The sequence below is a fragment of the Ostrea edulis genome, chromosome 5 (assembly GCF_947568905.1).
Source record: "Ostrea edulis chromosome 5, xbOstEdul1.1, whole genome shotgun sequence".
NCBI classification, from domain to species: domain Eukaryota; kingdom Metazoa; phylum Mollusca; class Bivalvia; order Ostreida; family Ostreidae; genus Ostrea; species Ostrea edulis.
Genome location: NC_079168.1, coordinates 91,097,017 through 91,112,650, shown reverse-complemented (window position 1 = coordinate 91,112,650; position 15,634 = coordinate 91,097,017). Strand labels below are relative to the sequence as shown.

General features: G+C 35.2%; 2 protein-coding genes across 5 annotated transcripts in view; one reads left to right on the top strand and one right to left on the bottom strand.

The window, feature by feature from the left end:
- The window catches only part of LOC125650586 (DAZ-associated protein 1-like), a 30,576-nt gene extending 23,169 nt beyond the window's left edge, over positions 1–7,407 (bottom strand). For all 3 annotated transcript variants that reach the window (XM_048878995.2, XM_048878996.2, XM_048878997.2), the window contains exons 1-3: positions 7,281–7,407; positions 6,291–6,331; positions 1,117–1,283 (exon numbers count right to left, since the gene is read on the bottom strand). In XM_048878995.2, the coding sequence (XP_048734952.1) occupies positions 1,117–1,283; positions 6,291–6,331; positions 7,281–7,330 (258 nt within the window). In that variant the 5' untranslated portion in view covers positions 7,331–7,407. The remainder of the gene's footprint in view (positions 1–1,116; positions 1,284–6,290; positions 6,332–7,280) is intronic.
- A 172-nt stretch (positions 7,408–7,579) lies between these two features.
- The window catches only part of LOC125650591 (thyroid receptor-interacting protein 11-like), a 38,820-nt gene continuing 30,765 nt past the window's right edge, over positions 7,580–15,634 (top strand). For both annotated transcript variants that reach the window (XM_048879000.2, XM_048879001.2), the window contains exons 1-2: positions 7,580–7,669; positions 14,588–14,741. In XM_048879000.2, coding sequence (XP_048734957.2) covers positions 7,641–7,669; positions 14,588–14,741 — 183 coding nt within the window. In that variant the 5' untranslated portion in view covers positions 7,580–7,640. The remainder of the gene's footprint in view (positions 7,670–14,587; positions 14,742–15,634) is intronic.

Genomic DNA, 15,634 nt, shown 5'->3' with positions numbered 1-15,634 from the left:
AAAGAATTCCTGTGTCAATGATTATCACCCAGGGTTGATTTAGGCAGTGGCACAGAGGTCATTCAATATTTGAAGGTTCCTACCCCCACAATGCGGCTGTGAGCAATCTGATAGAATTTTTCGTTTGTGCACAGATTCATCAGGTTGCCCAGATGGGGAAATCATCACCTTCAAGTTGGATGTAGAATAATGATGTTGATATGTGGATGTTGATTTATGAATTTTCATTTCATACAGACAATTCAAAGTAAGGTTAAAAGTTAAATACAGTTCTGAACACAATGTTTGTTGACTATGTTGGTAGCATGACTGTGTTTTATCATTAGTCCAGCATGCTCCTTGCCATTACAGACAATAAATAAAATTTTGTCACAAAAGTAATGATTGATAGATTTAAAGCTGATTGATGCAATGTTCATGTATATTACTTTAAAGCATATTAATTAGTTTTTATTAACTTTCCCTTAATTGCATGCTTGAAAACATTTGCATGTAATAGAAATCAGGAAGATTATTTAAAACGTAAATATAGTGGGTACACACAAATTATACATTGTCTGTTAGAAGTCTATAAATAGCCCCACACGCGTCAAGGAAATCCCAACATTATGTGCATAATTCACACACAACTGTCTATTTAAGACTGAAAGAGCGTAAAACAACGAATTTGTCAGAGATATTTGATATTTTTTTTATTTCTCTTAAACTTCTGGCATGGTACAGTTGTAATCAAATACACAGCTTTACATAGATAAGACCACCAGTAATCTGAAAAGTGACTTAAATTTCATTTGGCCGAGCGACGGTTGTTTGTAAACATCTATTTAAAATTAAATAATTTTGGCTAAAACAGATGAAATAATGCATGACATGTTGTACAGCCTCATGAATAAGTATGTGTGATGATTTAACAACGTTTTTACAAGGTGGAAAAAAATTGTCGAAATTTGGACCATACAACTTTAAGGTTGAATATTGTGATTCCAATACAGCCCTTAATTTCGATGTGGCACCAAAGTAAAGCAATAATTCATTTATCAGTTATGCTGAAGGTTTTAGTAAATAAATTAATCATTTTGCTTTATCTGTGTCTGTACTAAAGGAGTTATACTGTACCTGTCTGCCATCAATATTATGTGGGGATGCAGCGAGCACAGTTTCCACACATTCACTATCTTGGAATGTGACAAATCCAAATCCACGAGATTTCCCAGTCTGCTGATTTTTCATAACAACACAGTCAACCACCTCTCCATACTGACTGAAGTAGTTCAACAAAGAGTCTGAAGAAAAAAGTACCAATTAAGTGTGGACATGTGGGAAAAAAACCCACCCAAATTCATGATAACCATCTTTTCTATTTCCTCCAATACTTTACGTAGAAAAGATAAGATTTTTGTTAGATTGAGTGATGTTTCATTAAACAAATAAAAAAAAAACCCAAGAGATCTATGGGCAACATCTCTCACCTGCGTCACTTTCAGCTATTGTGAATTTAAAAAGATTTTTTTGCTATCTTCTTTACAGTCTTCGACGTTAACCAGTATCCCGATGGCCGAGGCCAGTAAAATCGGGATCGGGCTTCTTAAAATATTGAACCCAGGAGTCCGGCGGGCCTATAAATGTTTTCTTATATGTTCTGTATATATTACAAATAAAGCGTGAGATTGACTCACACTTTGTCATGACTTAGTAGTCAAATTTCGCATAGAAAAATGATCAATCATGCTGCCTTTTCTGAAGTATAGGGAGGGGGCTCGTCCGGGAAATTAAAAACCACCCAAGTGTATTTCACAATAACAACCATATCATACGAGGAGAAAAGAACGAAAATTTATGCCCCATTGGACCAAGGGTAGGCCTTGGCTAAGATTTGATTCTGGAGAAAACAAAATGTTTTGTACATGGTGTATACAAAACAAAGTAGAACATGAGCTGCTGATGTCATCTGCGAGATTAATATGTTGAAAAATAAAATAATCCTTTAATGTCAGTTGTTCTCTAAGTTAATTATGATCATCTTGACCTGTATTTTCCTACAGTAGAACTGTGCATGTATCTATAGAGTAGAATCAGCATGCAGCACCTTGCAAATGACAAGTGGTCAAATTAGAAAAAAACAATTTGGGCCCGTAAAATATTGTTCGGGCTTGCACAATTATTATACTGGGAGCCCCGAAGGGCCTGTGCTTCACAAAGTTTTTCGTGAAGACTGCTTTAACTTTTTTAACCCTATATTGCAGCCCCTACCTAACCCCATAGGGTCACAACATAATCATGATACAAGGTCACAAAGTCAACAAGAGTACTACAAACAGTACAACATATGCCTGTTAGACCGTCAGTGCAATATCTGTATCCATGATCAGAAAAACTCCAAAAAACTATTTGACCTTTAAAGACCCAACTTTAAGTTAATGCCCCCAAATTTTACCTGTGTTGCAATCAATGATAAGCTGCTGGTCAATCATACTTTTAACAATAGAGCTTAGGTTGATTGATGTTTGCAGAGACCATGGTCTACAGCTACCTGAGAAAGATGTTTTGATAACAATCATGGCTAATGATGACCAGCAGTCTTCAGATCTTGAGGAAAGCCCCAGTATACCTGAGTTTTGATAGCATTGACTCGCACCTAGAATATTTTAATTTCTAACGTCCCCTATACAATGCAATTTATCATCGTATTTTCTCTCTCCATCTTTATACATGTATTATAGATTAAACAATCAGAAATCAAACAATAATAATAAAAAAAACAACCAAACAAACATAAGTTATTGGAATATTTTCTATTAATGATTTATTGTGGCTTTATATTTATAAAAACATGTACAATTCTTTATTGGCACAGCACATCAACATGTATAATGGTTATATTGCCCATGCGTAAAACTGTTACAGTAGTTAAAAAAAAATGCTTCTGTTTGAGATACCACATGGATTATAAATTACACAATCAGAAATAAAACAATAGTAAAAAAGCATAAATAAGTTATTGAGATATTTCTATTTATAATTTATAAGGGCTTTATATTTAGAGAGAGAGAGAGAGTTACTGAGATATTTCTATTCATAATTTATCACGGCTTTATATTTATAGAGAGAGAGAGAGTTATTGAGATATTTCTATTTATAATTTATCCCGGTTTTCTATTTATAAAGATAAGAGAGAGAGAGAGAGAGAGAGAGAGAGAGAGAGAGAGAGAGAAATGTGTAAAACTGTAGCAATAATATGACATGGCAATAGTGTTGCATACGTATGACAATAATTACTCATTTAGTCAATGATTGGGAGTAAGGGAGAGAGAGAAAGGGGGGGGGGTAGACTAGCTATGTGTCAGCTTCTGTTTGGGATACCATCGTTACACAGACACTACGTCCACAGAAACCCTAAAGAGAGAGAGAGGGGAGGGGGTGTAGACTTCGTGTCAGTTTCTGTTTGGGGTGCCATCGTTACAAACACTACAGCTACAGAAACCCTACAGACGGCCCATATTGAGGGGTATCTTGACCATTCTTCATTTGGTTGTACATGTACACAGATCTACTTGGATTTATTCATTCTCTCGAAACATGGATATTTTACCTACTACACCCACGACATTGCGAACTCCCAGAACACCAGGAAGTGCCCGGAAACGCCGGGTAATATTATATTTAGGAAATTATTTATATACGATATATATATAACAATTTAATTAGAAATTTTAAAAAGCAAAGGTTTAGAAATGGGCTAAACCTGTCATTTGCAATACATAAATATGACCAAGTTTGAAGGTTTACGGGAAATAGAAATGCGGTATGCATGTAGGTAGAAATTTTAATTATGTTTTTTTTTTTTTTGCACAAATCAAGACACTGAGCATAATTTGTAATAACCTGAGAAATTTCCTGTGTATATCATAAAAATATACACAACAACTGATCTCTTGGCCAGGTAAATTCCAGGTAAATAACATTGACCATGGATAAGCTCCGCCCACATTCAGTGATCCGTGGAGCAACCATAGGGTGTTTTGTTTGGGTCTTTAAGCCCAAAAGTAGGTCATGGTGCATCAATTAAGTTGAAATGTGAAATGATTATGTATTTCTCTGAAAGGGAGGCTGTGACAAAATTTCAGGACAATGTCTTTATTCATAAGACAGAAAAAATTTGGAAAACTATTTGAAATACTTTTACCCTCAAGTAGGTCATGGTGCACCAATCCAGCTGAAATGCAAACTGAACTTATATTCCTATGAGAGGACAATATCTGTATCCCTAACAAAAACAAGGTTTTCTACAAAGTGATACTGCGACCTTGACCTTTGATCTTGAGAAACAATAGGCATCCTCTGCTTGACGTAACGTGTATATGTACCAAATCTGACATTCTAAAATTTGGTCTGTATCCTGTCTACAAGGTTTTCCTACCAAGTGATACTATGACCTTGACCTTGACAAACAATAGGTATCTTCCTTTTATCATGGTGATCAAATGTACCAAGTCGCAAGATCCTGGACCTTATAGTTTGGTCTGTATCCTGCCTAAAAAAGTTTTCCTAAGTGATACTATGACCTTGACCTTGAAGGATAATAAAGTTCTCCACTTGGTCAGTATTCTGCCTACAAGGTTTTTGTATTAACTGATACTACGACCTTGACCTTGAAAAATAATAGGCATCTTCCTCTCATTATGGAGATCAATTTACCAAATTGTAAGATTCTAGAACTTAGTTTATTTTGTATTTTGCCAACAAGGTCCAGAAAGACGACGCCATACCACAATATGTTCCATCTATGATGGGCATATACACAAGAGGCCCATGGGCCACATCGCTCACCTCAGCAGCAGTTCCTAGCAATAAACAAGCTTGAGCAAAACTATCATTATACAAGCAGCTTGGTTCAGAACTTTTCAACGACTAAAAATTAATTAATTATCAACCTTAATTATTATATTTGACTACAAATTAATTTATTATCATATGCCCTTATAGATGGGTATGGCCTTTCATATTCTACAAATTTCATCCAAGGATGCTTTGTGCCAAGTGTGGTTTCTAAACATTTGCATGTAAAACATTGATTCCCTATCATATCCCACCCTAACCCCAGGAGTCATGATTTCAACAAACTTCAAATGAATCTCCAATTTGTCAGGAAGCTTTCATGTAAATTTCAGCTTTTTTGGCCCAATGGTTCTTGAGAAGATTTTCAAATGACTCCACCTTATTTTTACATTTTTGGGATTATCTCCCCTTTGAAGGGGGCATGGTTCTTCATTTGAACAAACTTAAATCCCCTTCACCTAAGGATAATTTGTATAATTTTTTTTAATTGAAATTGGCCCAGTGGTTCTGGAGAATAAAATTTCCTATATATATCATTATGTAAAACTAATGTGGCCCCATCCTACCCTCGGGGGCCATGATCTGAACAAATTTGAGTCTACTCTATATCAGGAAGCTTTCACTTAAATCTCCTTTATTCTAGTCCAGTGGTTCTTGAGAAGAAGATTTTACTTATATATTTGCGTGTATAAATTTTGATCTCCTAATGTGACCCCAACATACCCCCCGGGGTCATAATTTCAACAAACTCGAATAGATCTCCACTATGTCAGGAAGCTCTCATGTACATTTCAGCTTTTCTGGCCCAGTTTTTTAAATGGTTCCACCCTATTTTTGTATTTTTGTGAAGGGGGCATGACCCTTCATTTGAACAAATTTGAATCCCCTTCACCCAAGGATGCTTTGTGCCAAGTTGGTTGAAATTGGTCCAATGGTTCTGGAGAAGATGAAAATGTGAAAAGTTTACACCGACAACACTGACGGATATGCCAACAGACGAGAAAATTTTGATAAGAAAAGCTCACTTGAACCTTCGGCTTAGGTGAGCTAAAAACTTAATGTCACAAATATATTTACATAAACAAGCTTGGGTGTAAAACTATAGACAGTGCATCAATATGTATACGCTGCAAATCATGACTAATTCATTTAGCCCATTCTCATTTATGTGGATATGATTAACTCTAATAAGAGAGACTTTAATTCTCATACGCTTGACCACTACACCCACCCAATGCACTACATTACACAATGGTTTATAAAGCCTAAATTACATGGAACTATAGACTGGTCTACATGACCAGTGCACTGTCAACACTGATAGAACACAAGATCTCCAGTCGCATGGACTGACTGAATTAACAGTGTTTCACTCAATAAACCTACAGGTGCTGAAAGAAAACATCACTACATTCATCACAGAGCTTTTTATTTTGATGATAATTGTGAATTACCTTGGTCAGTATTCCAGCTTAAGCCACCTATGAAGAGCTTCCTGTAAAACAAATTCTCATTTATAAGCCAGCATATATACAAAGATTACAAACAGTAACAGAAATCACAATATCTATGCACATGTACAGCAGGGATTGACATTACCGGTTGTCCGATTACCCAAGGCAAGTGGAAACCCAGTTTGGACAAGTGAAACTTATACACACTTGCCAGTTGGGTCAAGTGATTATTTCAGTGGGAAGTGTGATTATTTTGATTGTGTTAAGGTCGATAAATATAACAGGGATTTTTTTCCTTATATAATTGGTACCGATAAATGGTACCATTCCCAATGCCAAAAACCATTGATTTTTCCCAATTTTGAGACTAAAAATTGCCAATTCACTACTTTTTGTTTTGTTCTCTTTTTTCTTTTCTATTAGCTAAAATCATTTGCCATTACATTGGTAGAAAATTCCCAATTTGTTCGATTTTGACGCTATTTTTCCCAATTGAATGGGTACCGGTACCAGTAAAAAAATTACTGTTAAGATCTAACAGTATTAGAAAATAATGTACAGCTCCGTATTTTTTGGTTTCTTTAGAGAATCATTGATTCTTAATCGAGCTGTTGACCATGTTTTGTTGTAGTTTTCGGAATCATGTCATACATGTGTTTTGGTTTTTTTAAAAAGATAAATTAGTGAAGAGAACGGTAGTCGGTACACTTGCATCGCAATATTCCCCAAAAGCTCAACAGGCCAACATTCTCAGAGGGTATCATTTCAAGCTAAGCACCTTGTATTATTATCAGTATACAGTTTAAAGAAAAAAAATGCCTGTGTATATCCAAATGTGTTCAACACTTGTTGACCCAGCGAGGCCAGGGCGCATATCATTCTTAAGAAGTCTGAATCAAGGGTATCAAAATACTATCAGTTCTATGTTTAGTTCGTTAAATCTTTAATGGATCAGATAGCCTTAAAATGAAGATAAGATATAAGATATACCCTGCTTCGTTCCTTGAACTGCCGTTGGAGTTTTTGAATCCTCGATGCATATTGACGAAATGAAATATGGCCGACGTCTACCAACGCCACTTTTGGAAAGCGCGGTAACTCTTTCCGGGCGGTTTTTTTTTTAAGCCTAGTTTTTTCCTTTTCTTTCTTTTTTTTTCTTCTTAAATATTTATTAACTTTTTGTTCATTTAGAAAAAAACTGACAAACATTCAGTGATCATTTTTTTAAGTAAATGAAATCCGCGATATCCGGAATAATGAAACGATCAGAAGGTTTTCAATACAGAATGTTTATTTTAATATCCGGTTAGGGTGAAAATACTGCAGACGACGCGACCTGATTGTAAATGCATGATAATGGAGCACAACCCTCTCTTTGGGTATGTAAAGAACTTTAACAACCATCTCCTTGGATATGTAAAGAACTTTTTGATATGTCTTAGGGCGTGACCGTTTTTTGAGGGCGAAGCAAATAATATTGGCATTAGAATCAGTCGACTCAAGGGTTGAAATTAACTTTTTCTACCACTGGCTAATATTTTAGCCTTTGAATATAAAATCCACAGGCTAAAATGGAATCCTACAAGCAAAAATAAAAATAAAATATAGCAGTGCTAATTTTTCATGTGCTTTTTAAAATCAATGATTTTTCCCATGATTACTGAGCCAGTGAGCCTGGTGGGTCAACAGGCCTTTGTTGGACAACTCATAAGTCATATATGGTGAAATGGTTAGGTCTCCTGACCATCGCACCTCTAATCCACAACCTGCGTACTACAGGTCTAAATTCTATCTTATTTATTTAATTTGAGCTTGTGACTTTAATCTCGGCTGAGATTTGGCTCAGCTGGATATTTGGACTTCTACTACTTCTACCAGTAAGCAGCCACCTTCAAAATGATGACTATTATGCCACTGTTGGGTGTGCGCTTGTTAAATACAAACATATTGGTGAAGTTTTATTTATGGTGAGTTTATAAACAAACGAAACAGGAGTAGTGTGGCTTATTGACGGAGACGAGCCTTGAAGCATTCAAGGCTCGGAACCATCACAGTAGAGGTTAATCCGAGATTCCTCTGACTCTTAACCCCGCTTTTATTTTGTGACTTCTGCGGGGGAGAGTCAGAGCGGACTCCATATTGAAAAGTGGGAATTCAGCGACACCAGCTGGTGTCGTTGCTTTACCTACCTCTTACAACTTTATTTCGCGGACCCATCTTCCAAGACGCGAGGATTCAGTTATCGGAAGATTATTCTACAAATACATCATGATTAATACGATGCTATCGCCGTTTAAACGATGGAATTTTGTGTTTACATGTGCTGACGTCATGCGCAAAGAAATCAAATGGCGAGGCGGCGACCTAATTCAAGTGATGCTCCATTTGTCGGTGTTAGGGCCGTTTAAACGGCGATAGCATCGTATTAATCATGATCTATTTATAGATTTATCTTCCGTTAACTGAATTCTCACGTCTTGGAAGATAGATCCGCGAAATAAAGTTGTGAGAGGTAGGTAAAGCAGCGACACCAGCTGGTGTCGCTGAATTCCCACTTTTCAATATGGAGTCCGCTCTGACTCTCCCCCGCACATGTCAAATATAAAAGCGGGGGTAAGAGTCAGAGGAATCTCGGATTAAGTAGAGGTAGGTAAGGCATTCCACTCCTTGATGGTACATGGGTAGAATGATTCCTTCCTCACTGATGTTCGACATGATGGAATTTGCACTGCCATAATGTTGTTATTCCTGGATGTTCTTTCTTGGATTTTTAGTTTCTCGCCAATGTCAATCTGAAGTTTGTTGGTGATCAGCTTGTGCATAACACAGACAGGTTAGCTGTCCTTCGCCGTTCTTCTAATGATGACCATAAGAGTCAAGCTGATTAAGCATCTCGGTTACAGATGAGGTGCTATGGTATCTGTTGTGGACATGCCGGGCTGCTCTACGCTGAATCATTTCAATCTTTTGGATGTTTGACTTTTGGTGAGGATTCCAGGCTGCACTGGCATGTACTCTACTGTTGGTCGTACTAATTGATTTATAGGCTTTCTCTTTGATGTTAGAATTGCTGATGTTGATGTTTCTTTTGAGAAAGCCAATGGTGCTGTTTGCTTTAGCACAGATATTTACCATTTTAGCACCACCGTACATGATATTGAAAATCCCCTACCTCTGGGATCATGATCGAAATTTACAGTTTTGTAAAGGGCTACCTGCTTCTTCTAAATACCCATTTAGAGTCAATAGTATCAAAAAAGATGTCATTTAAATGTTTTACACTTAAACACTTAATTAGTGCTACATGTATATATAGATCTATACCAAGTTTGGTCCTGCCTTGGAGTCAGAACCTCTACCCTGGGGATAATGAAATTCACAGTTTGGAAGGGGTATTCCTGCTCTACATCAGACTACGAATTTAGGGTTTTTTTGGTGTGTGTTTTTTCCATACATATATGTGAGGTTGTAGAGAAGAAAACTTTTGAAAAATGGTAAATTTTGGCAGATTGTCCCACCTCTAAGCTTGAGCTAGGTGCCAGGGGTGCAGGAGTCCTGAAATTTACAATTTATGTTCCCCTTACAAGTCCCAAAGATGCATAGCTAGAAATAGATTGGTAGTTATCAAGAAGTTAAAACTGTTCAATTGATAATGCACGACAACGGACATAGACCAACTGATAATTAATGCATGACGGACGACAACGGACATAGACCGATTGATAATGCACGACGGACGACAACGGACTATAGACCAATTGCATTGATACTGATTCTCCTTTTGCTATAGGTGTGGTAGTTTCGGTTTAACTTTTCCCTTTATAGGTGTGGTAGTTTCGGTCTAACTTAATTTTCCCTTTATAGGTGTGAGTTTTGGTTTAACTTTTCCCTTTATAGGTGTGGTAGTTTCGGTTTAACTTTTCCCTTTATATAGGTGTGGTAGTTTTGGTTTAACTTAATTTTCCCTTTATAGGTGTGGTAGTTTCGGTTTAACTTTTCCCTTTATAGGTGTGGTAGTTTCGGTTTAACTTAATTTTCCCTTTATAGGTGTGAGTTTTGGTTTAACTTTTCCCTTTATAGGTGTGGTAGTTTCGGTTTAACTTTTCCCTTTATATAGGTGTGGTAGTTTCGGTTTAACTTTTCCCTTTATAGGTGTGGTAGATTCGGTTTAACTTTTCCCTTTATAGGTGTGGTAGTTTCGGTTTAACTTTTACTTTTATATAGGTGTGGTAGTTTCGGTTTAACTTTTACTTTTATTTCTGAATTTCGACCCATTGCATTTGATAATGACCACTTTATCTTTCAGCCAATAACTTTAATGACAATTTCTATTGTTTAATTTGCTATATAAGCCATGCAGCAAATAATTCGTCGAAGCGATACAGCTGGCCTTCCTAGCTAGACTTCTCCTTCCAATCTTCATATACTGGAATTGCGTCTTGTTCATCTGTTTTGTCCTTACACTTTTTTTTTTTTTTTTTATAATTTATTTGTTTTTTGACACATACACAGACAAATAAACAAACGGACAATCAATCATACATACATTTCATTCTCTCCTGTGGTCACTTGCTGTACAGTATTGAAGCATAACAAAAAAACATGTAAAAATAAAAAAAGAAATTATTCAAAAATATTTTCCCATCTCTTCCACATTTTATCAAATTTGCTGTGCATTCTATGTTTTTGAATTGCATCATATTTTTCCACATGATATTTTAACTTTAAATGACATAATAATCCAACAAGGTTTAATGGTTTCTTATCCTGCATTAAAAAGGTAAAGATGTATTGTTTAACATATAAAATTATAAAATTCATAACTTTGTTATTAAAAGTTAATGGATTTTCGACACATTAAAACCTACTCTTTCTGAAGTTTTTCTATATATATGAAGACTCAACTCACTCCACAATGTTTGGGTTTTAATTATCACATGAAGCAAAAATATGTGTCATCGTCTCTACATTACTTGTACAAAATCTACAGCAGTCATTTGTTTTAACATTAATTTTTTTCAAATAATATCCAACAGGAAGGATTCTATGTAAAATTCTAAACTGTAGCCATTGAGCAGAAGAATCAGTTGTTGTTTTGAAACAAATTTTAAACACACCTTGTATGGAAATATCACCCACTCCATATTATGGAGACAGTTCAGCTTTCCACTTGACCATAGAAGTTGGGATCATATCGTTTTTGTTCAAAATATTGTAAATGATTTTGGAACATTTTTCATGCATCAAAACATGTTCAAAAAATACAGGCATACAGGGATTAGTAATTTATTTGGCTAAATGTCTATCAATAGACAGACTTTTTAGGTATTTTGAAATTGCTGTGATAATGCTATTATATTGCATTACACAAACTTCATGGGGATTGTATAAGCATTGTAATTTTTCTAAGGCAAGGAAATTACAATCATTGTCAAAAAAGTGTCTTGAACAACTTTAATCCCTTTATCATACCATTCTTTAATAAAAACAGGCTTTCCAGCTATTTTAATATTAGAATTGTACCACACTGGAATACTTTGAAAATTACTTTTTAGTTTTGGAGAATTTTGACTGATCTTCAAATAAGAAAGCCAAGAAGTAAAAACATCTTTCCAAAATGCATTATTTTCATTAAGTACATGTAAGCATTCTAAAATAAAGCTATCTCCAAAGTCATATAATTTCTTTAAGATATCACTTCCATATACAGCACTTTAGAAGATACTCATCCAAGGTTTATGACAGTTAGACTTAGTAAGTCTCTTAATCCATGAACATTTCAGAGATGTAATAAAGTTGTTTATATCAACCATCTTTAAACCACCTGCTAGATAGTCTTGTGTTATCATAGACCTCTTGACTTTATCTATACTAGATTTCCACAAGAATTCAAAGATAATTTTGTAATTGTTTCCTTTTTAGGAGTAGGAAGTGATATGAACAAATGATTCAATTTTGGGATAGGTTTTAATGACAGTGACCCGACCAATAGGAGTAAGAATTCTTCTTTTCCACTGTTCAATAAGAGCGACAATTTTCGGGATTTGAAGTCCAAAATTTATGTCTTTAATTACTTTAAGATCAACAGAAATTTTTTAATTTTTACCAAGTAAATTAAAAGCTGTTGATCCCCAGTCCAATTTCCATCTTGTATGATGAAAGACTTGATCTGAAATTTTTTTTTGAACCAATCCATTTAATTTTTGTTTTAGAAGTATTAAAAAATTTAATAGTATAATCCAAAGCTGCATAAAGCAATTCAGCTGAACCATCAAGGGCTAGTGAAGTATCGTCTGCATATTGTGATATTTTATGTTCTTTATTTTGTATACATATGTCATTTATATTTTTTTGTTTTGTTTAATTAATATTGCAAGAATTTCAGCACATATGATGAATGAATATGGTGCAATAGGATCGCCTTGTCTACATCCTCTTTGTATGTCAAACTGTTTAGACAGGAATCCACTCTGTAAAATCGAGGCTCTGAAATTTGTGTTCAAAATCATTATCCACTGAATAAAGCATTCCCCAAAACCAAAATATTTTAAAACTTTATAAATGAAAGACCATGACATTGAATCAAAAGCCATTTCAAAATCAATGAGTACTAAAAGACCTGGAATATTGTTTCTCTCAGTATATGACATATCATAAATAAATCGAGTATTCTCTCCAATATATCTCCCTTTTAGAAAACCAGATTGTGTATCTGATATTATATAATCCAAAACGTGTTTGATTCTGAAGCTAAGACAGCCCGATATGATTTTGTATAGTACATTTAAAAGTGTTGTCCTTATACTTTGCCCCTTTTAACTTACTAAATTATTATATTACCTTTGGGTTGGGAGAATTTTTTGATAGTTTATAGACTAAGTTCTAGGCTTAAGTAGAGGTGCGCGGTATTACCGGTATACCGGTGTACCGGTATTTTTCTGGTACCGGTATGTACCGCGGTACACGAGGCGAAATACCGGTATATTCAAGTCTGATAACTCTTAACAAAAAACTGAAATTGAAACAAGAAAAAAATAATTAAAGAAATTTGTGCACGCAGTGACTCACTGTATTTACATCGTTCCCTCGTTGTGATGCAATGAAAGGTAAGTCTAATAACTGTACACAATCAGTAAAACATAGGAAGTATAAATTGCGATGATTTGATTATTAATGATATGAAAACAAATCAAAATTAAACAAAAAAATAATAGAAAACATTTCATTAAATTATCATTTTAATATATAAGGTAGATTATAAAAATTGTTTTTATGTTGTTTGGTTTATTCGGGTCGAATACCATTTCCGCCTATTAGGCAAACCCCAAGTAAAAAAAAACAACATAAAATGGCAGATGCAGACTTGTGCGTTCGAAACCACCTTTCGTCGCGCGAGTACAAATTCCTGCCGATTCTGAACACCGAGTTAATGGGTTTGAGGTGCAAGAATGTAGGAATTGTGGTCGAAGAACATGTTCGTGCGCACATGTTCTCGTTATTCTTTTTAGAGAAGTGGACAGGCGTATTCTACATGTAGAAGTTCTCGTCATTCGCGACTCTAAGAACTTCTAGACTTTGAGATCGTGTCAAATAAAATCCACAGGTTTCCCCCTATTAATTATTTTGATAGTCGTTCCAGTCAGTAGTCTAGTCACAGTCGATTCTAGTCATGATACAGAGACACTGCTATATTGTATGTACAATATACTTTTATGTTTGGATTAAACTTTTGTTCTGTTAACTGGTTTAAGATTTAAATAAGATATTTTCCTTATCATTTATATTTGAATAAATTAAATGCAATTTACAATCAATAAACTAATAACAGCTCATTATATACAATAAATCACAAACTAAAATCCACTAAAACTGAATCATACAATTAAAAGATTAAATCTGCGGTATACCGTGGTATGTACCGCGGTATTTTGCAAATACCACGGTATACCGCGGTACCTTTATTTTCTGCGGTACCCAACTCTAGGCTTAAGGGGTGTGAATTTGTCATATTATTCATACTGGTAATAAATTTGTAAAATGTTAATCTTATTTTCATTTATATTAAGTTTATTTTCAAGTTTCTAATCATAGTGTAGTTGGATAATTTCGAAGTCGCCACTATTAGATAAAATAAACATAACGTGAAGTAGAGACTTGATACGAACGCCAGACCTGTTACCTGTTTATATCTTTGTATTCCTGTGACTTTCCATTAAGTGGTCTCTGAGATCTAGCAATTCTCATAGTTCAAATTACTATCCTTCATCAATATATATATATTTCTTCTTGTATTGCAGTCCGCCACAACTACAAAGAGTTATCATGCCTATGCCGCCATCATCGCCATTACAGAGTTGTCCAAAATTGGATCACATTTCACACAGGGAATGTGCTGTGGAGGATGATACAAAAGTTGGGATAACCACATCTACTGTTTCTCAGAATGAAGAGGTTTTAATTGTCATAGAAAATACTCACCTACCCAATTTTTAGGCCACCTGAGTAGCTCAGGTGACCTATTGCGATTGGTCTGCGACCGTTGGCATGTGTTGTCCGTCCTTCATTAATAATTGAACACTTTTAGGTCACCTGAATCACTCAGGTGACTTATTGCTATTGGTCTTTGTCCATTGTCATCCGTTATTCGTCATGCGTTGTCCGTTAACAACTTCTTCCCAGAAAGTACAGGGCCAATCTTGACCAAATTAGGTATGTAGCATCTGTAGGTGAAGGCGACCGGAAATTGTAAATTTCATGACCCCCACCCTAAGGAGCCTTAATTTTGGGGTAAAAACTGTAAAATTGATGTATTTCTTTAAAACTCTTCTTCTTTAGTGTCTAGCAGAGAACGTGAGTATTATAAAGTAATGACGAGCAAGGAAGCTTCTACTAGAATTGTAAATTTCAAGACCCCCTGGTAGGGTTTCTGACCCCAGGGTGGGGTCAAACTTGATATATAGTGTTTATGTATAAACCACTTAAATAACATCTTCTTTAGTGCTATTGATACTAAACTGAAACCAAATGGGTTTTTAGAAAGAGCAGATGGTCCTTTACTAAAATTGTAAATTTGATGAACCCAGGGGTAGGGGTTTTGGTTTCAGGTTGGGGCCAAAATGATCAGTTATTAAATGTATGAACAATAGAAATTGATAAGTACTATTCCAATTCTTTTCAAATTTGGTATGAGGCATCTTTTGGACAAGGGGGACATTAAGTGTAAATTTCAGGATTCCTGCTTCTCTGGGGCCTTAAGGACAGGGCAAAAACTGCCCAAAATTTACCAATTTTCAAAAATCTTCTTCTCTACAACTGCACATGTTAAAGAAAAACTAAATGCATAG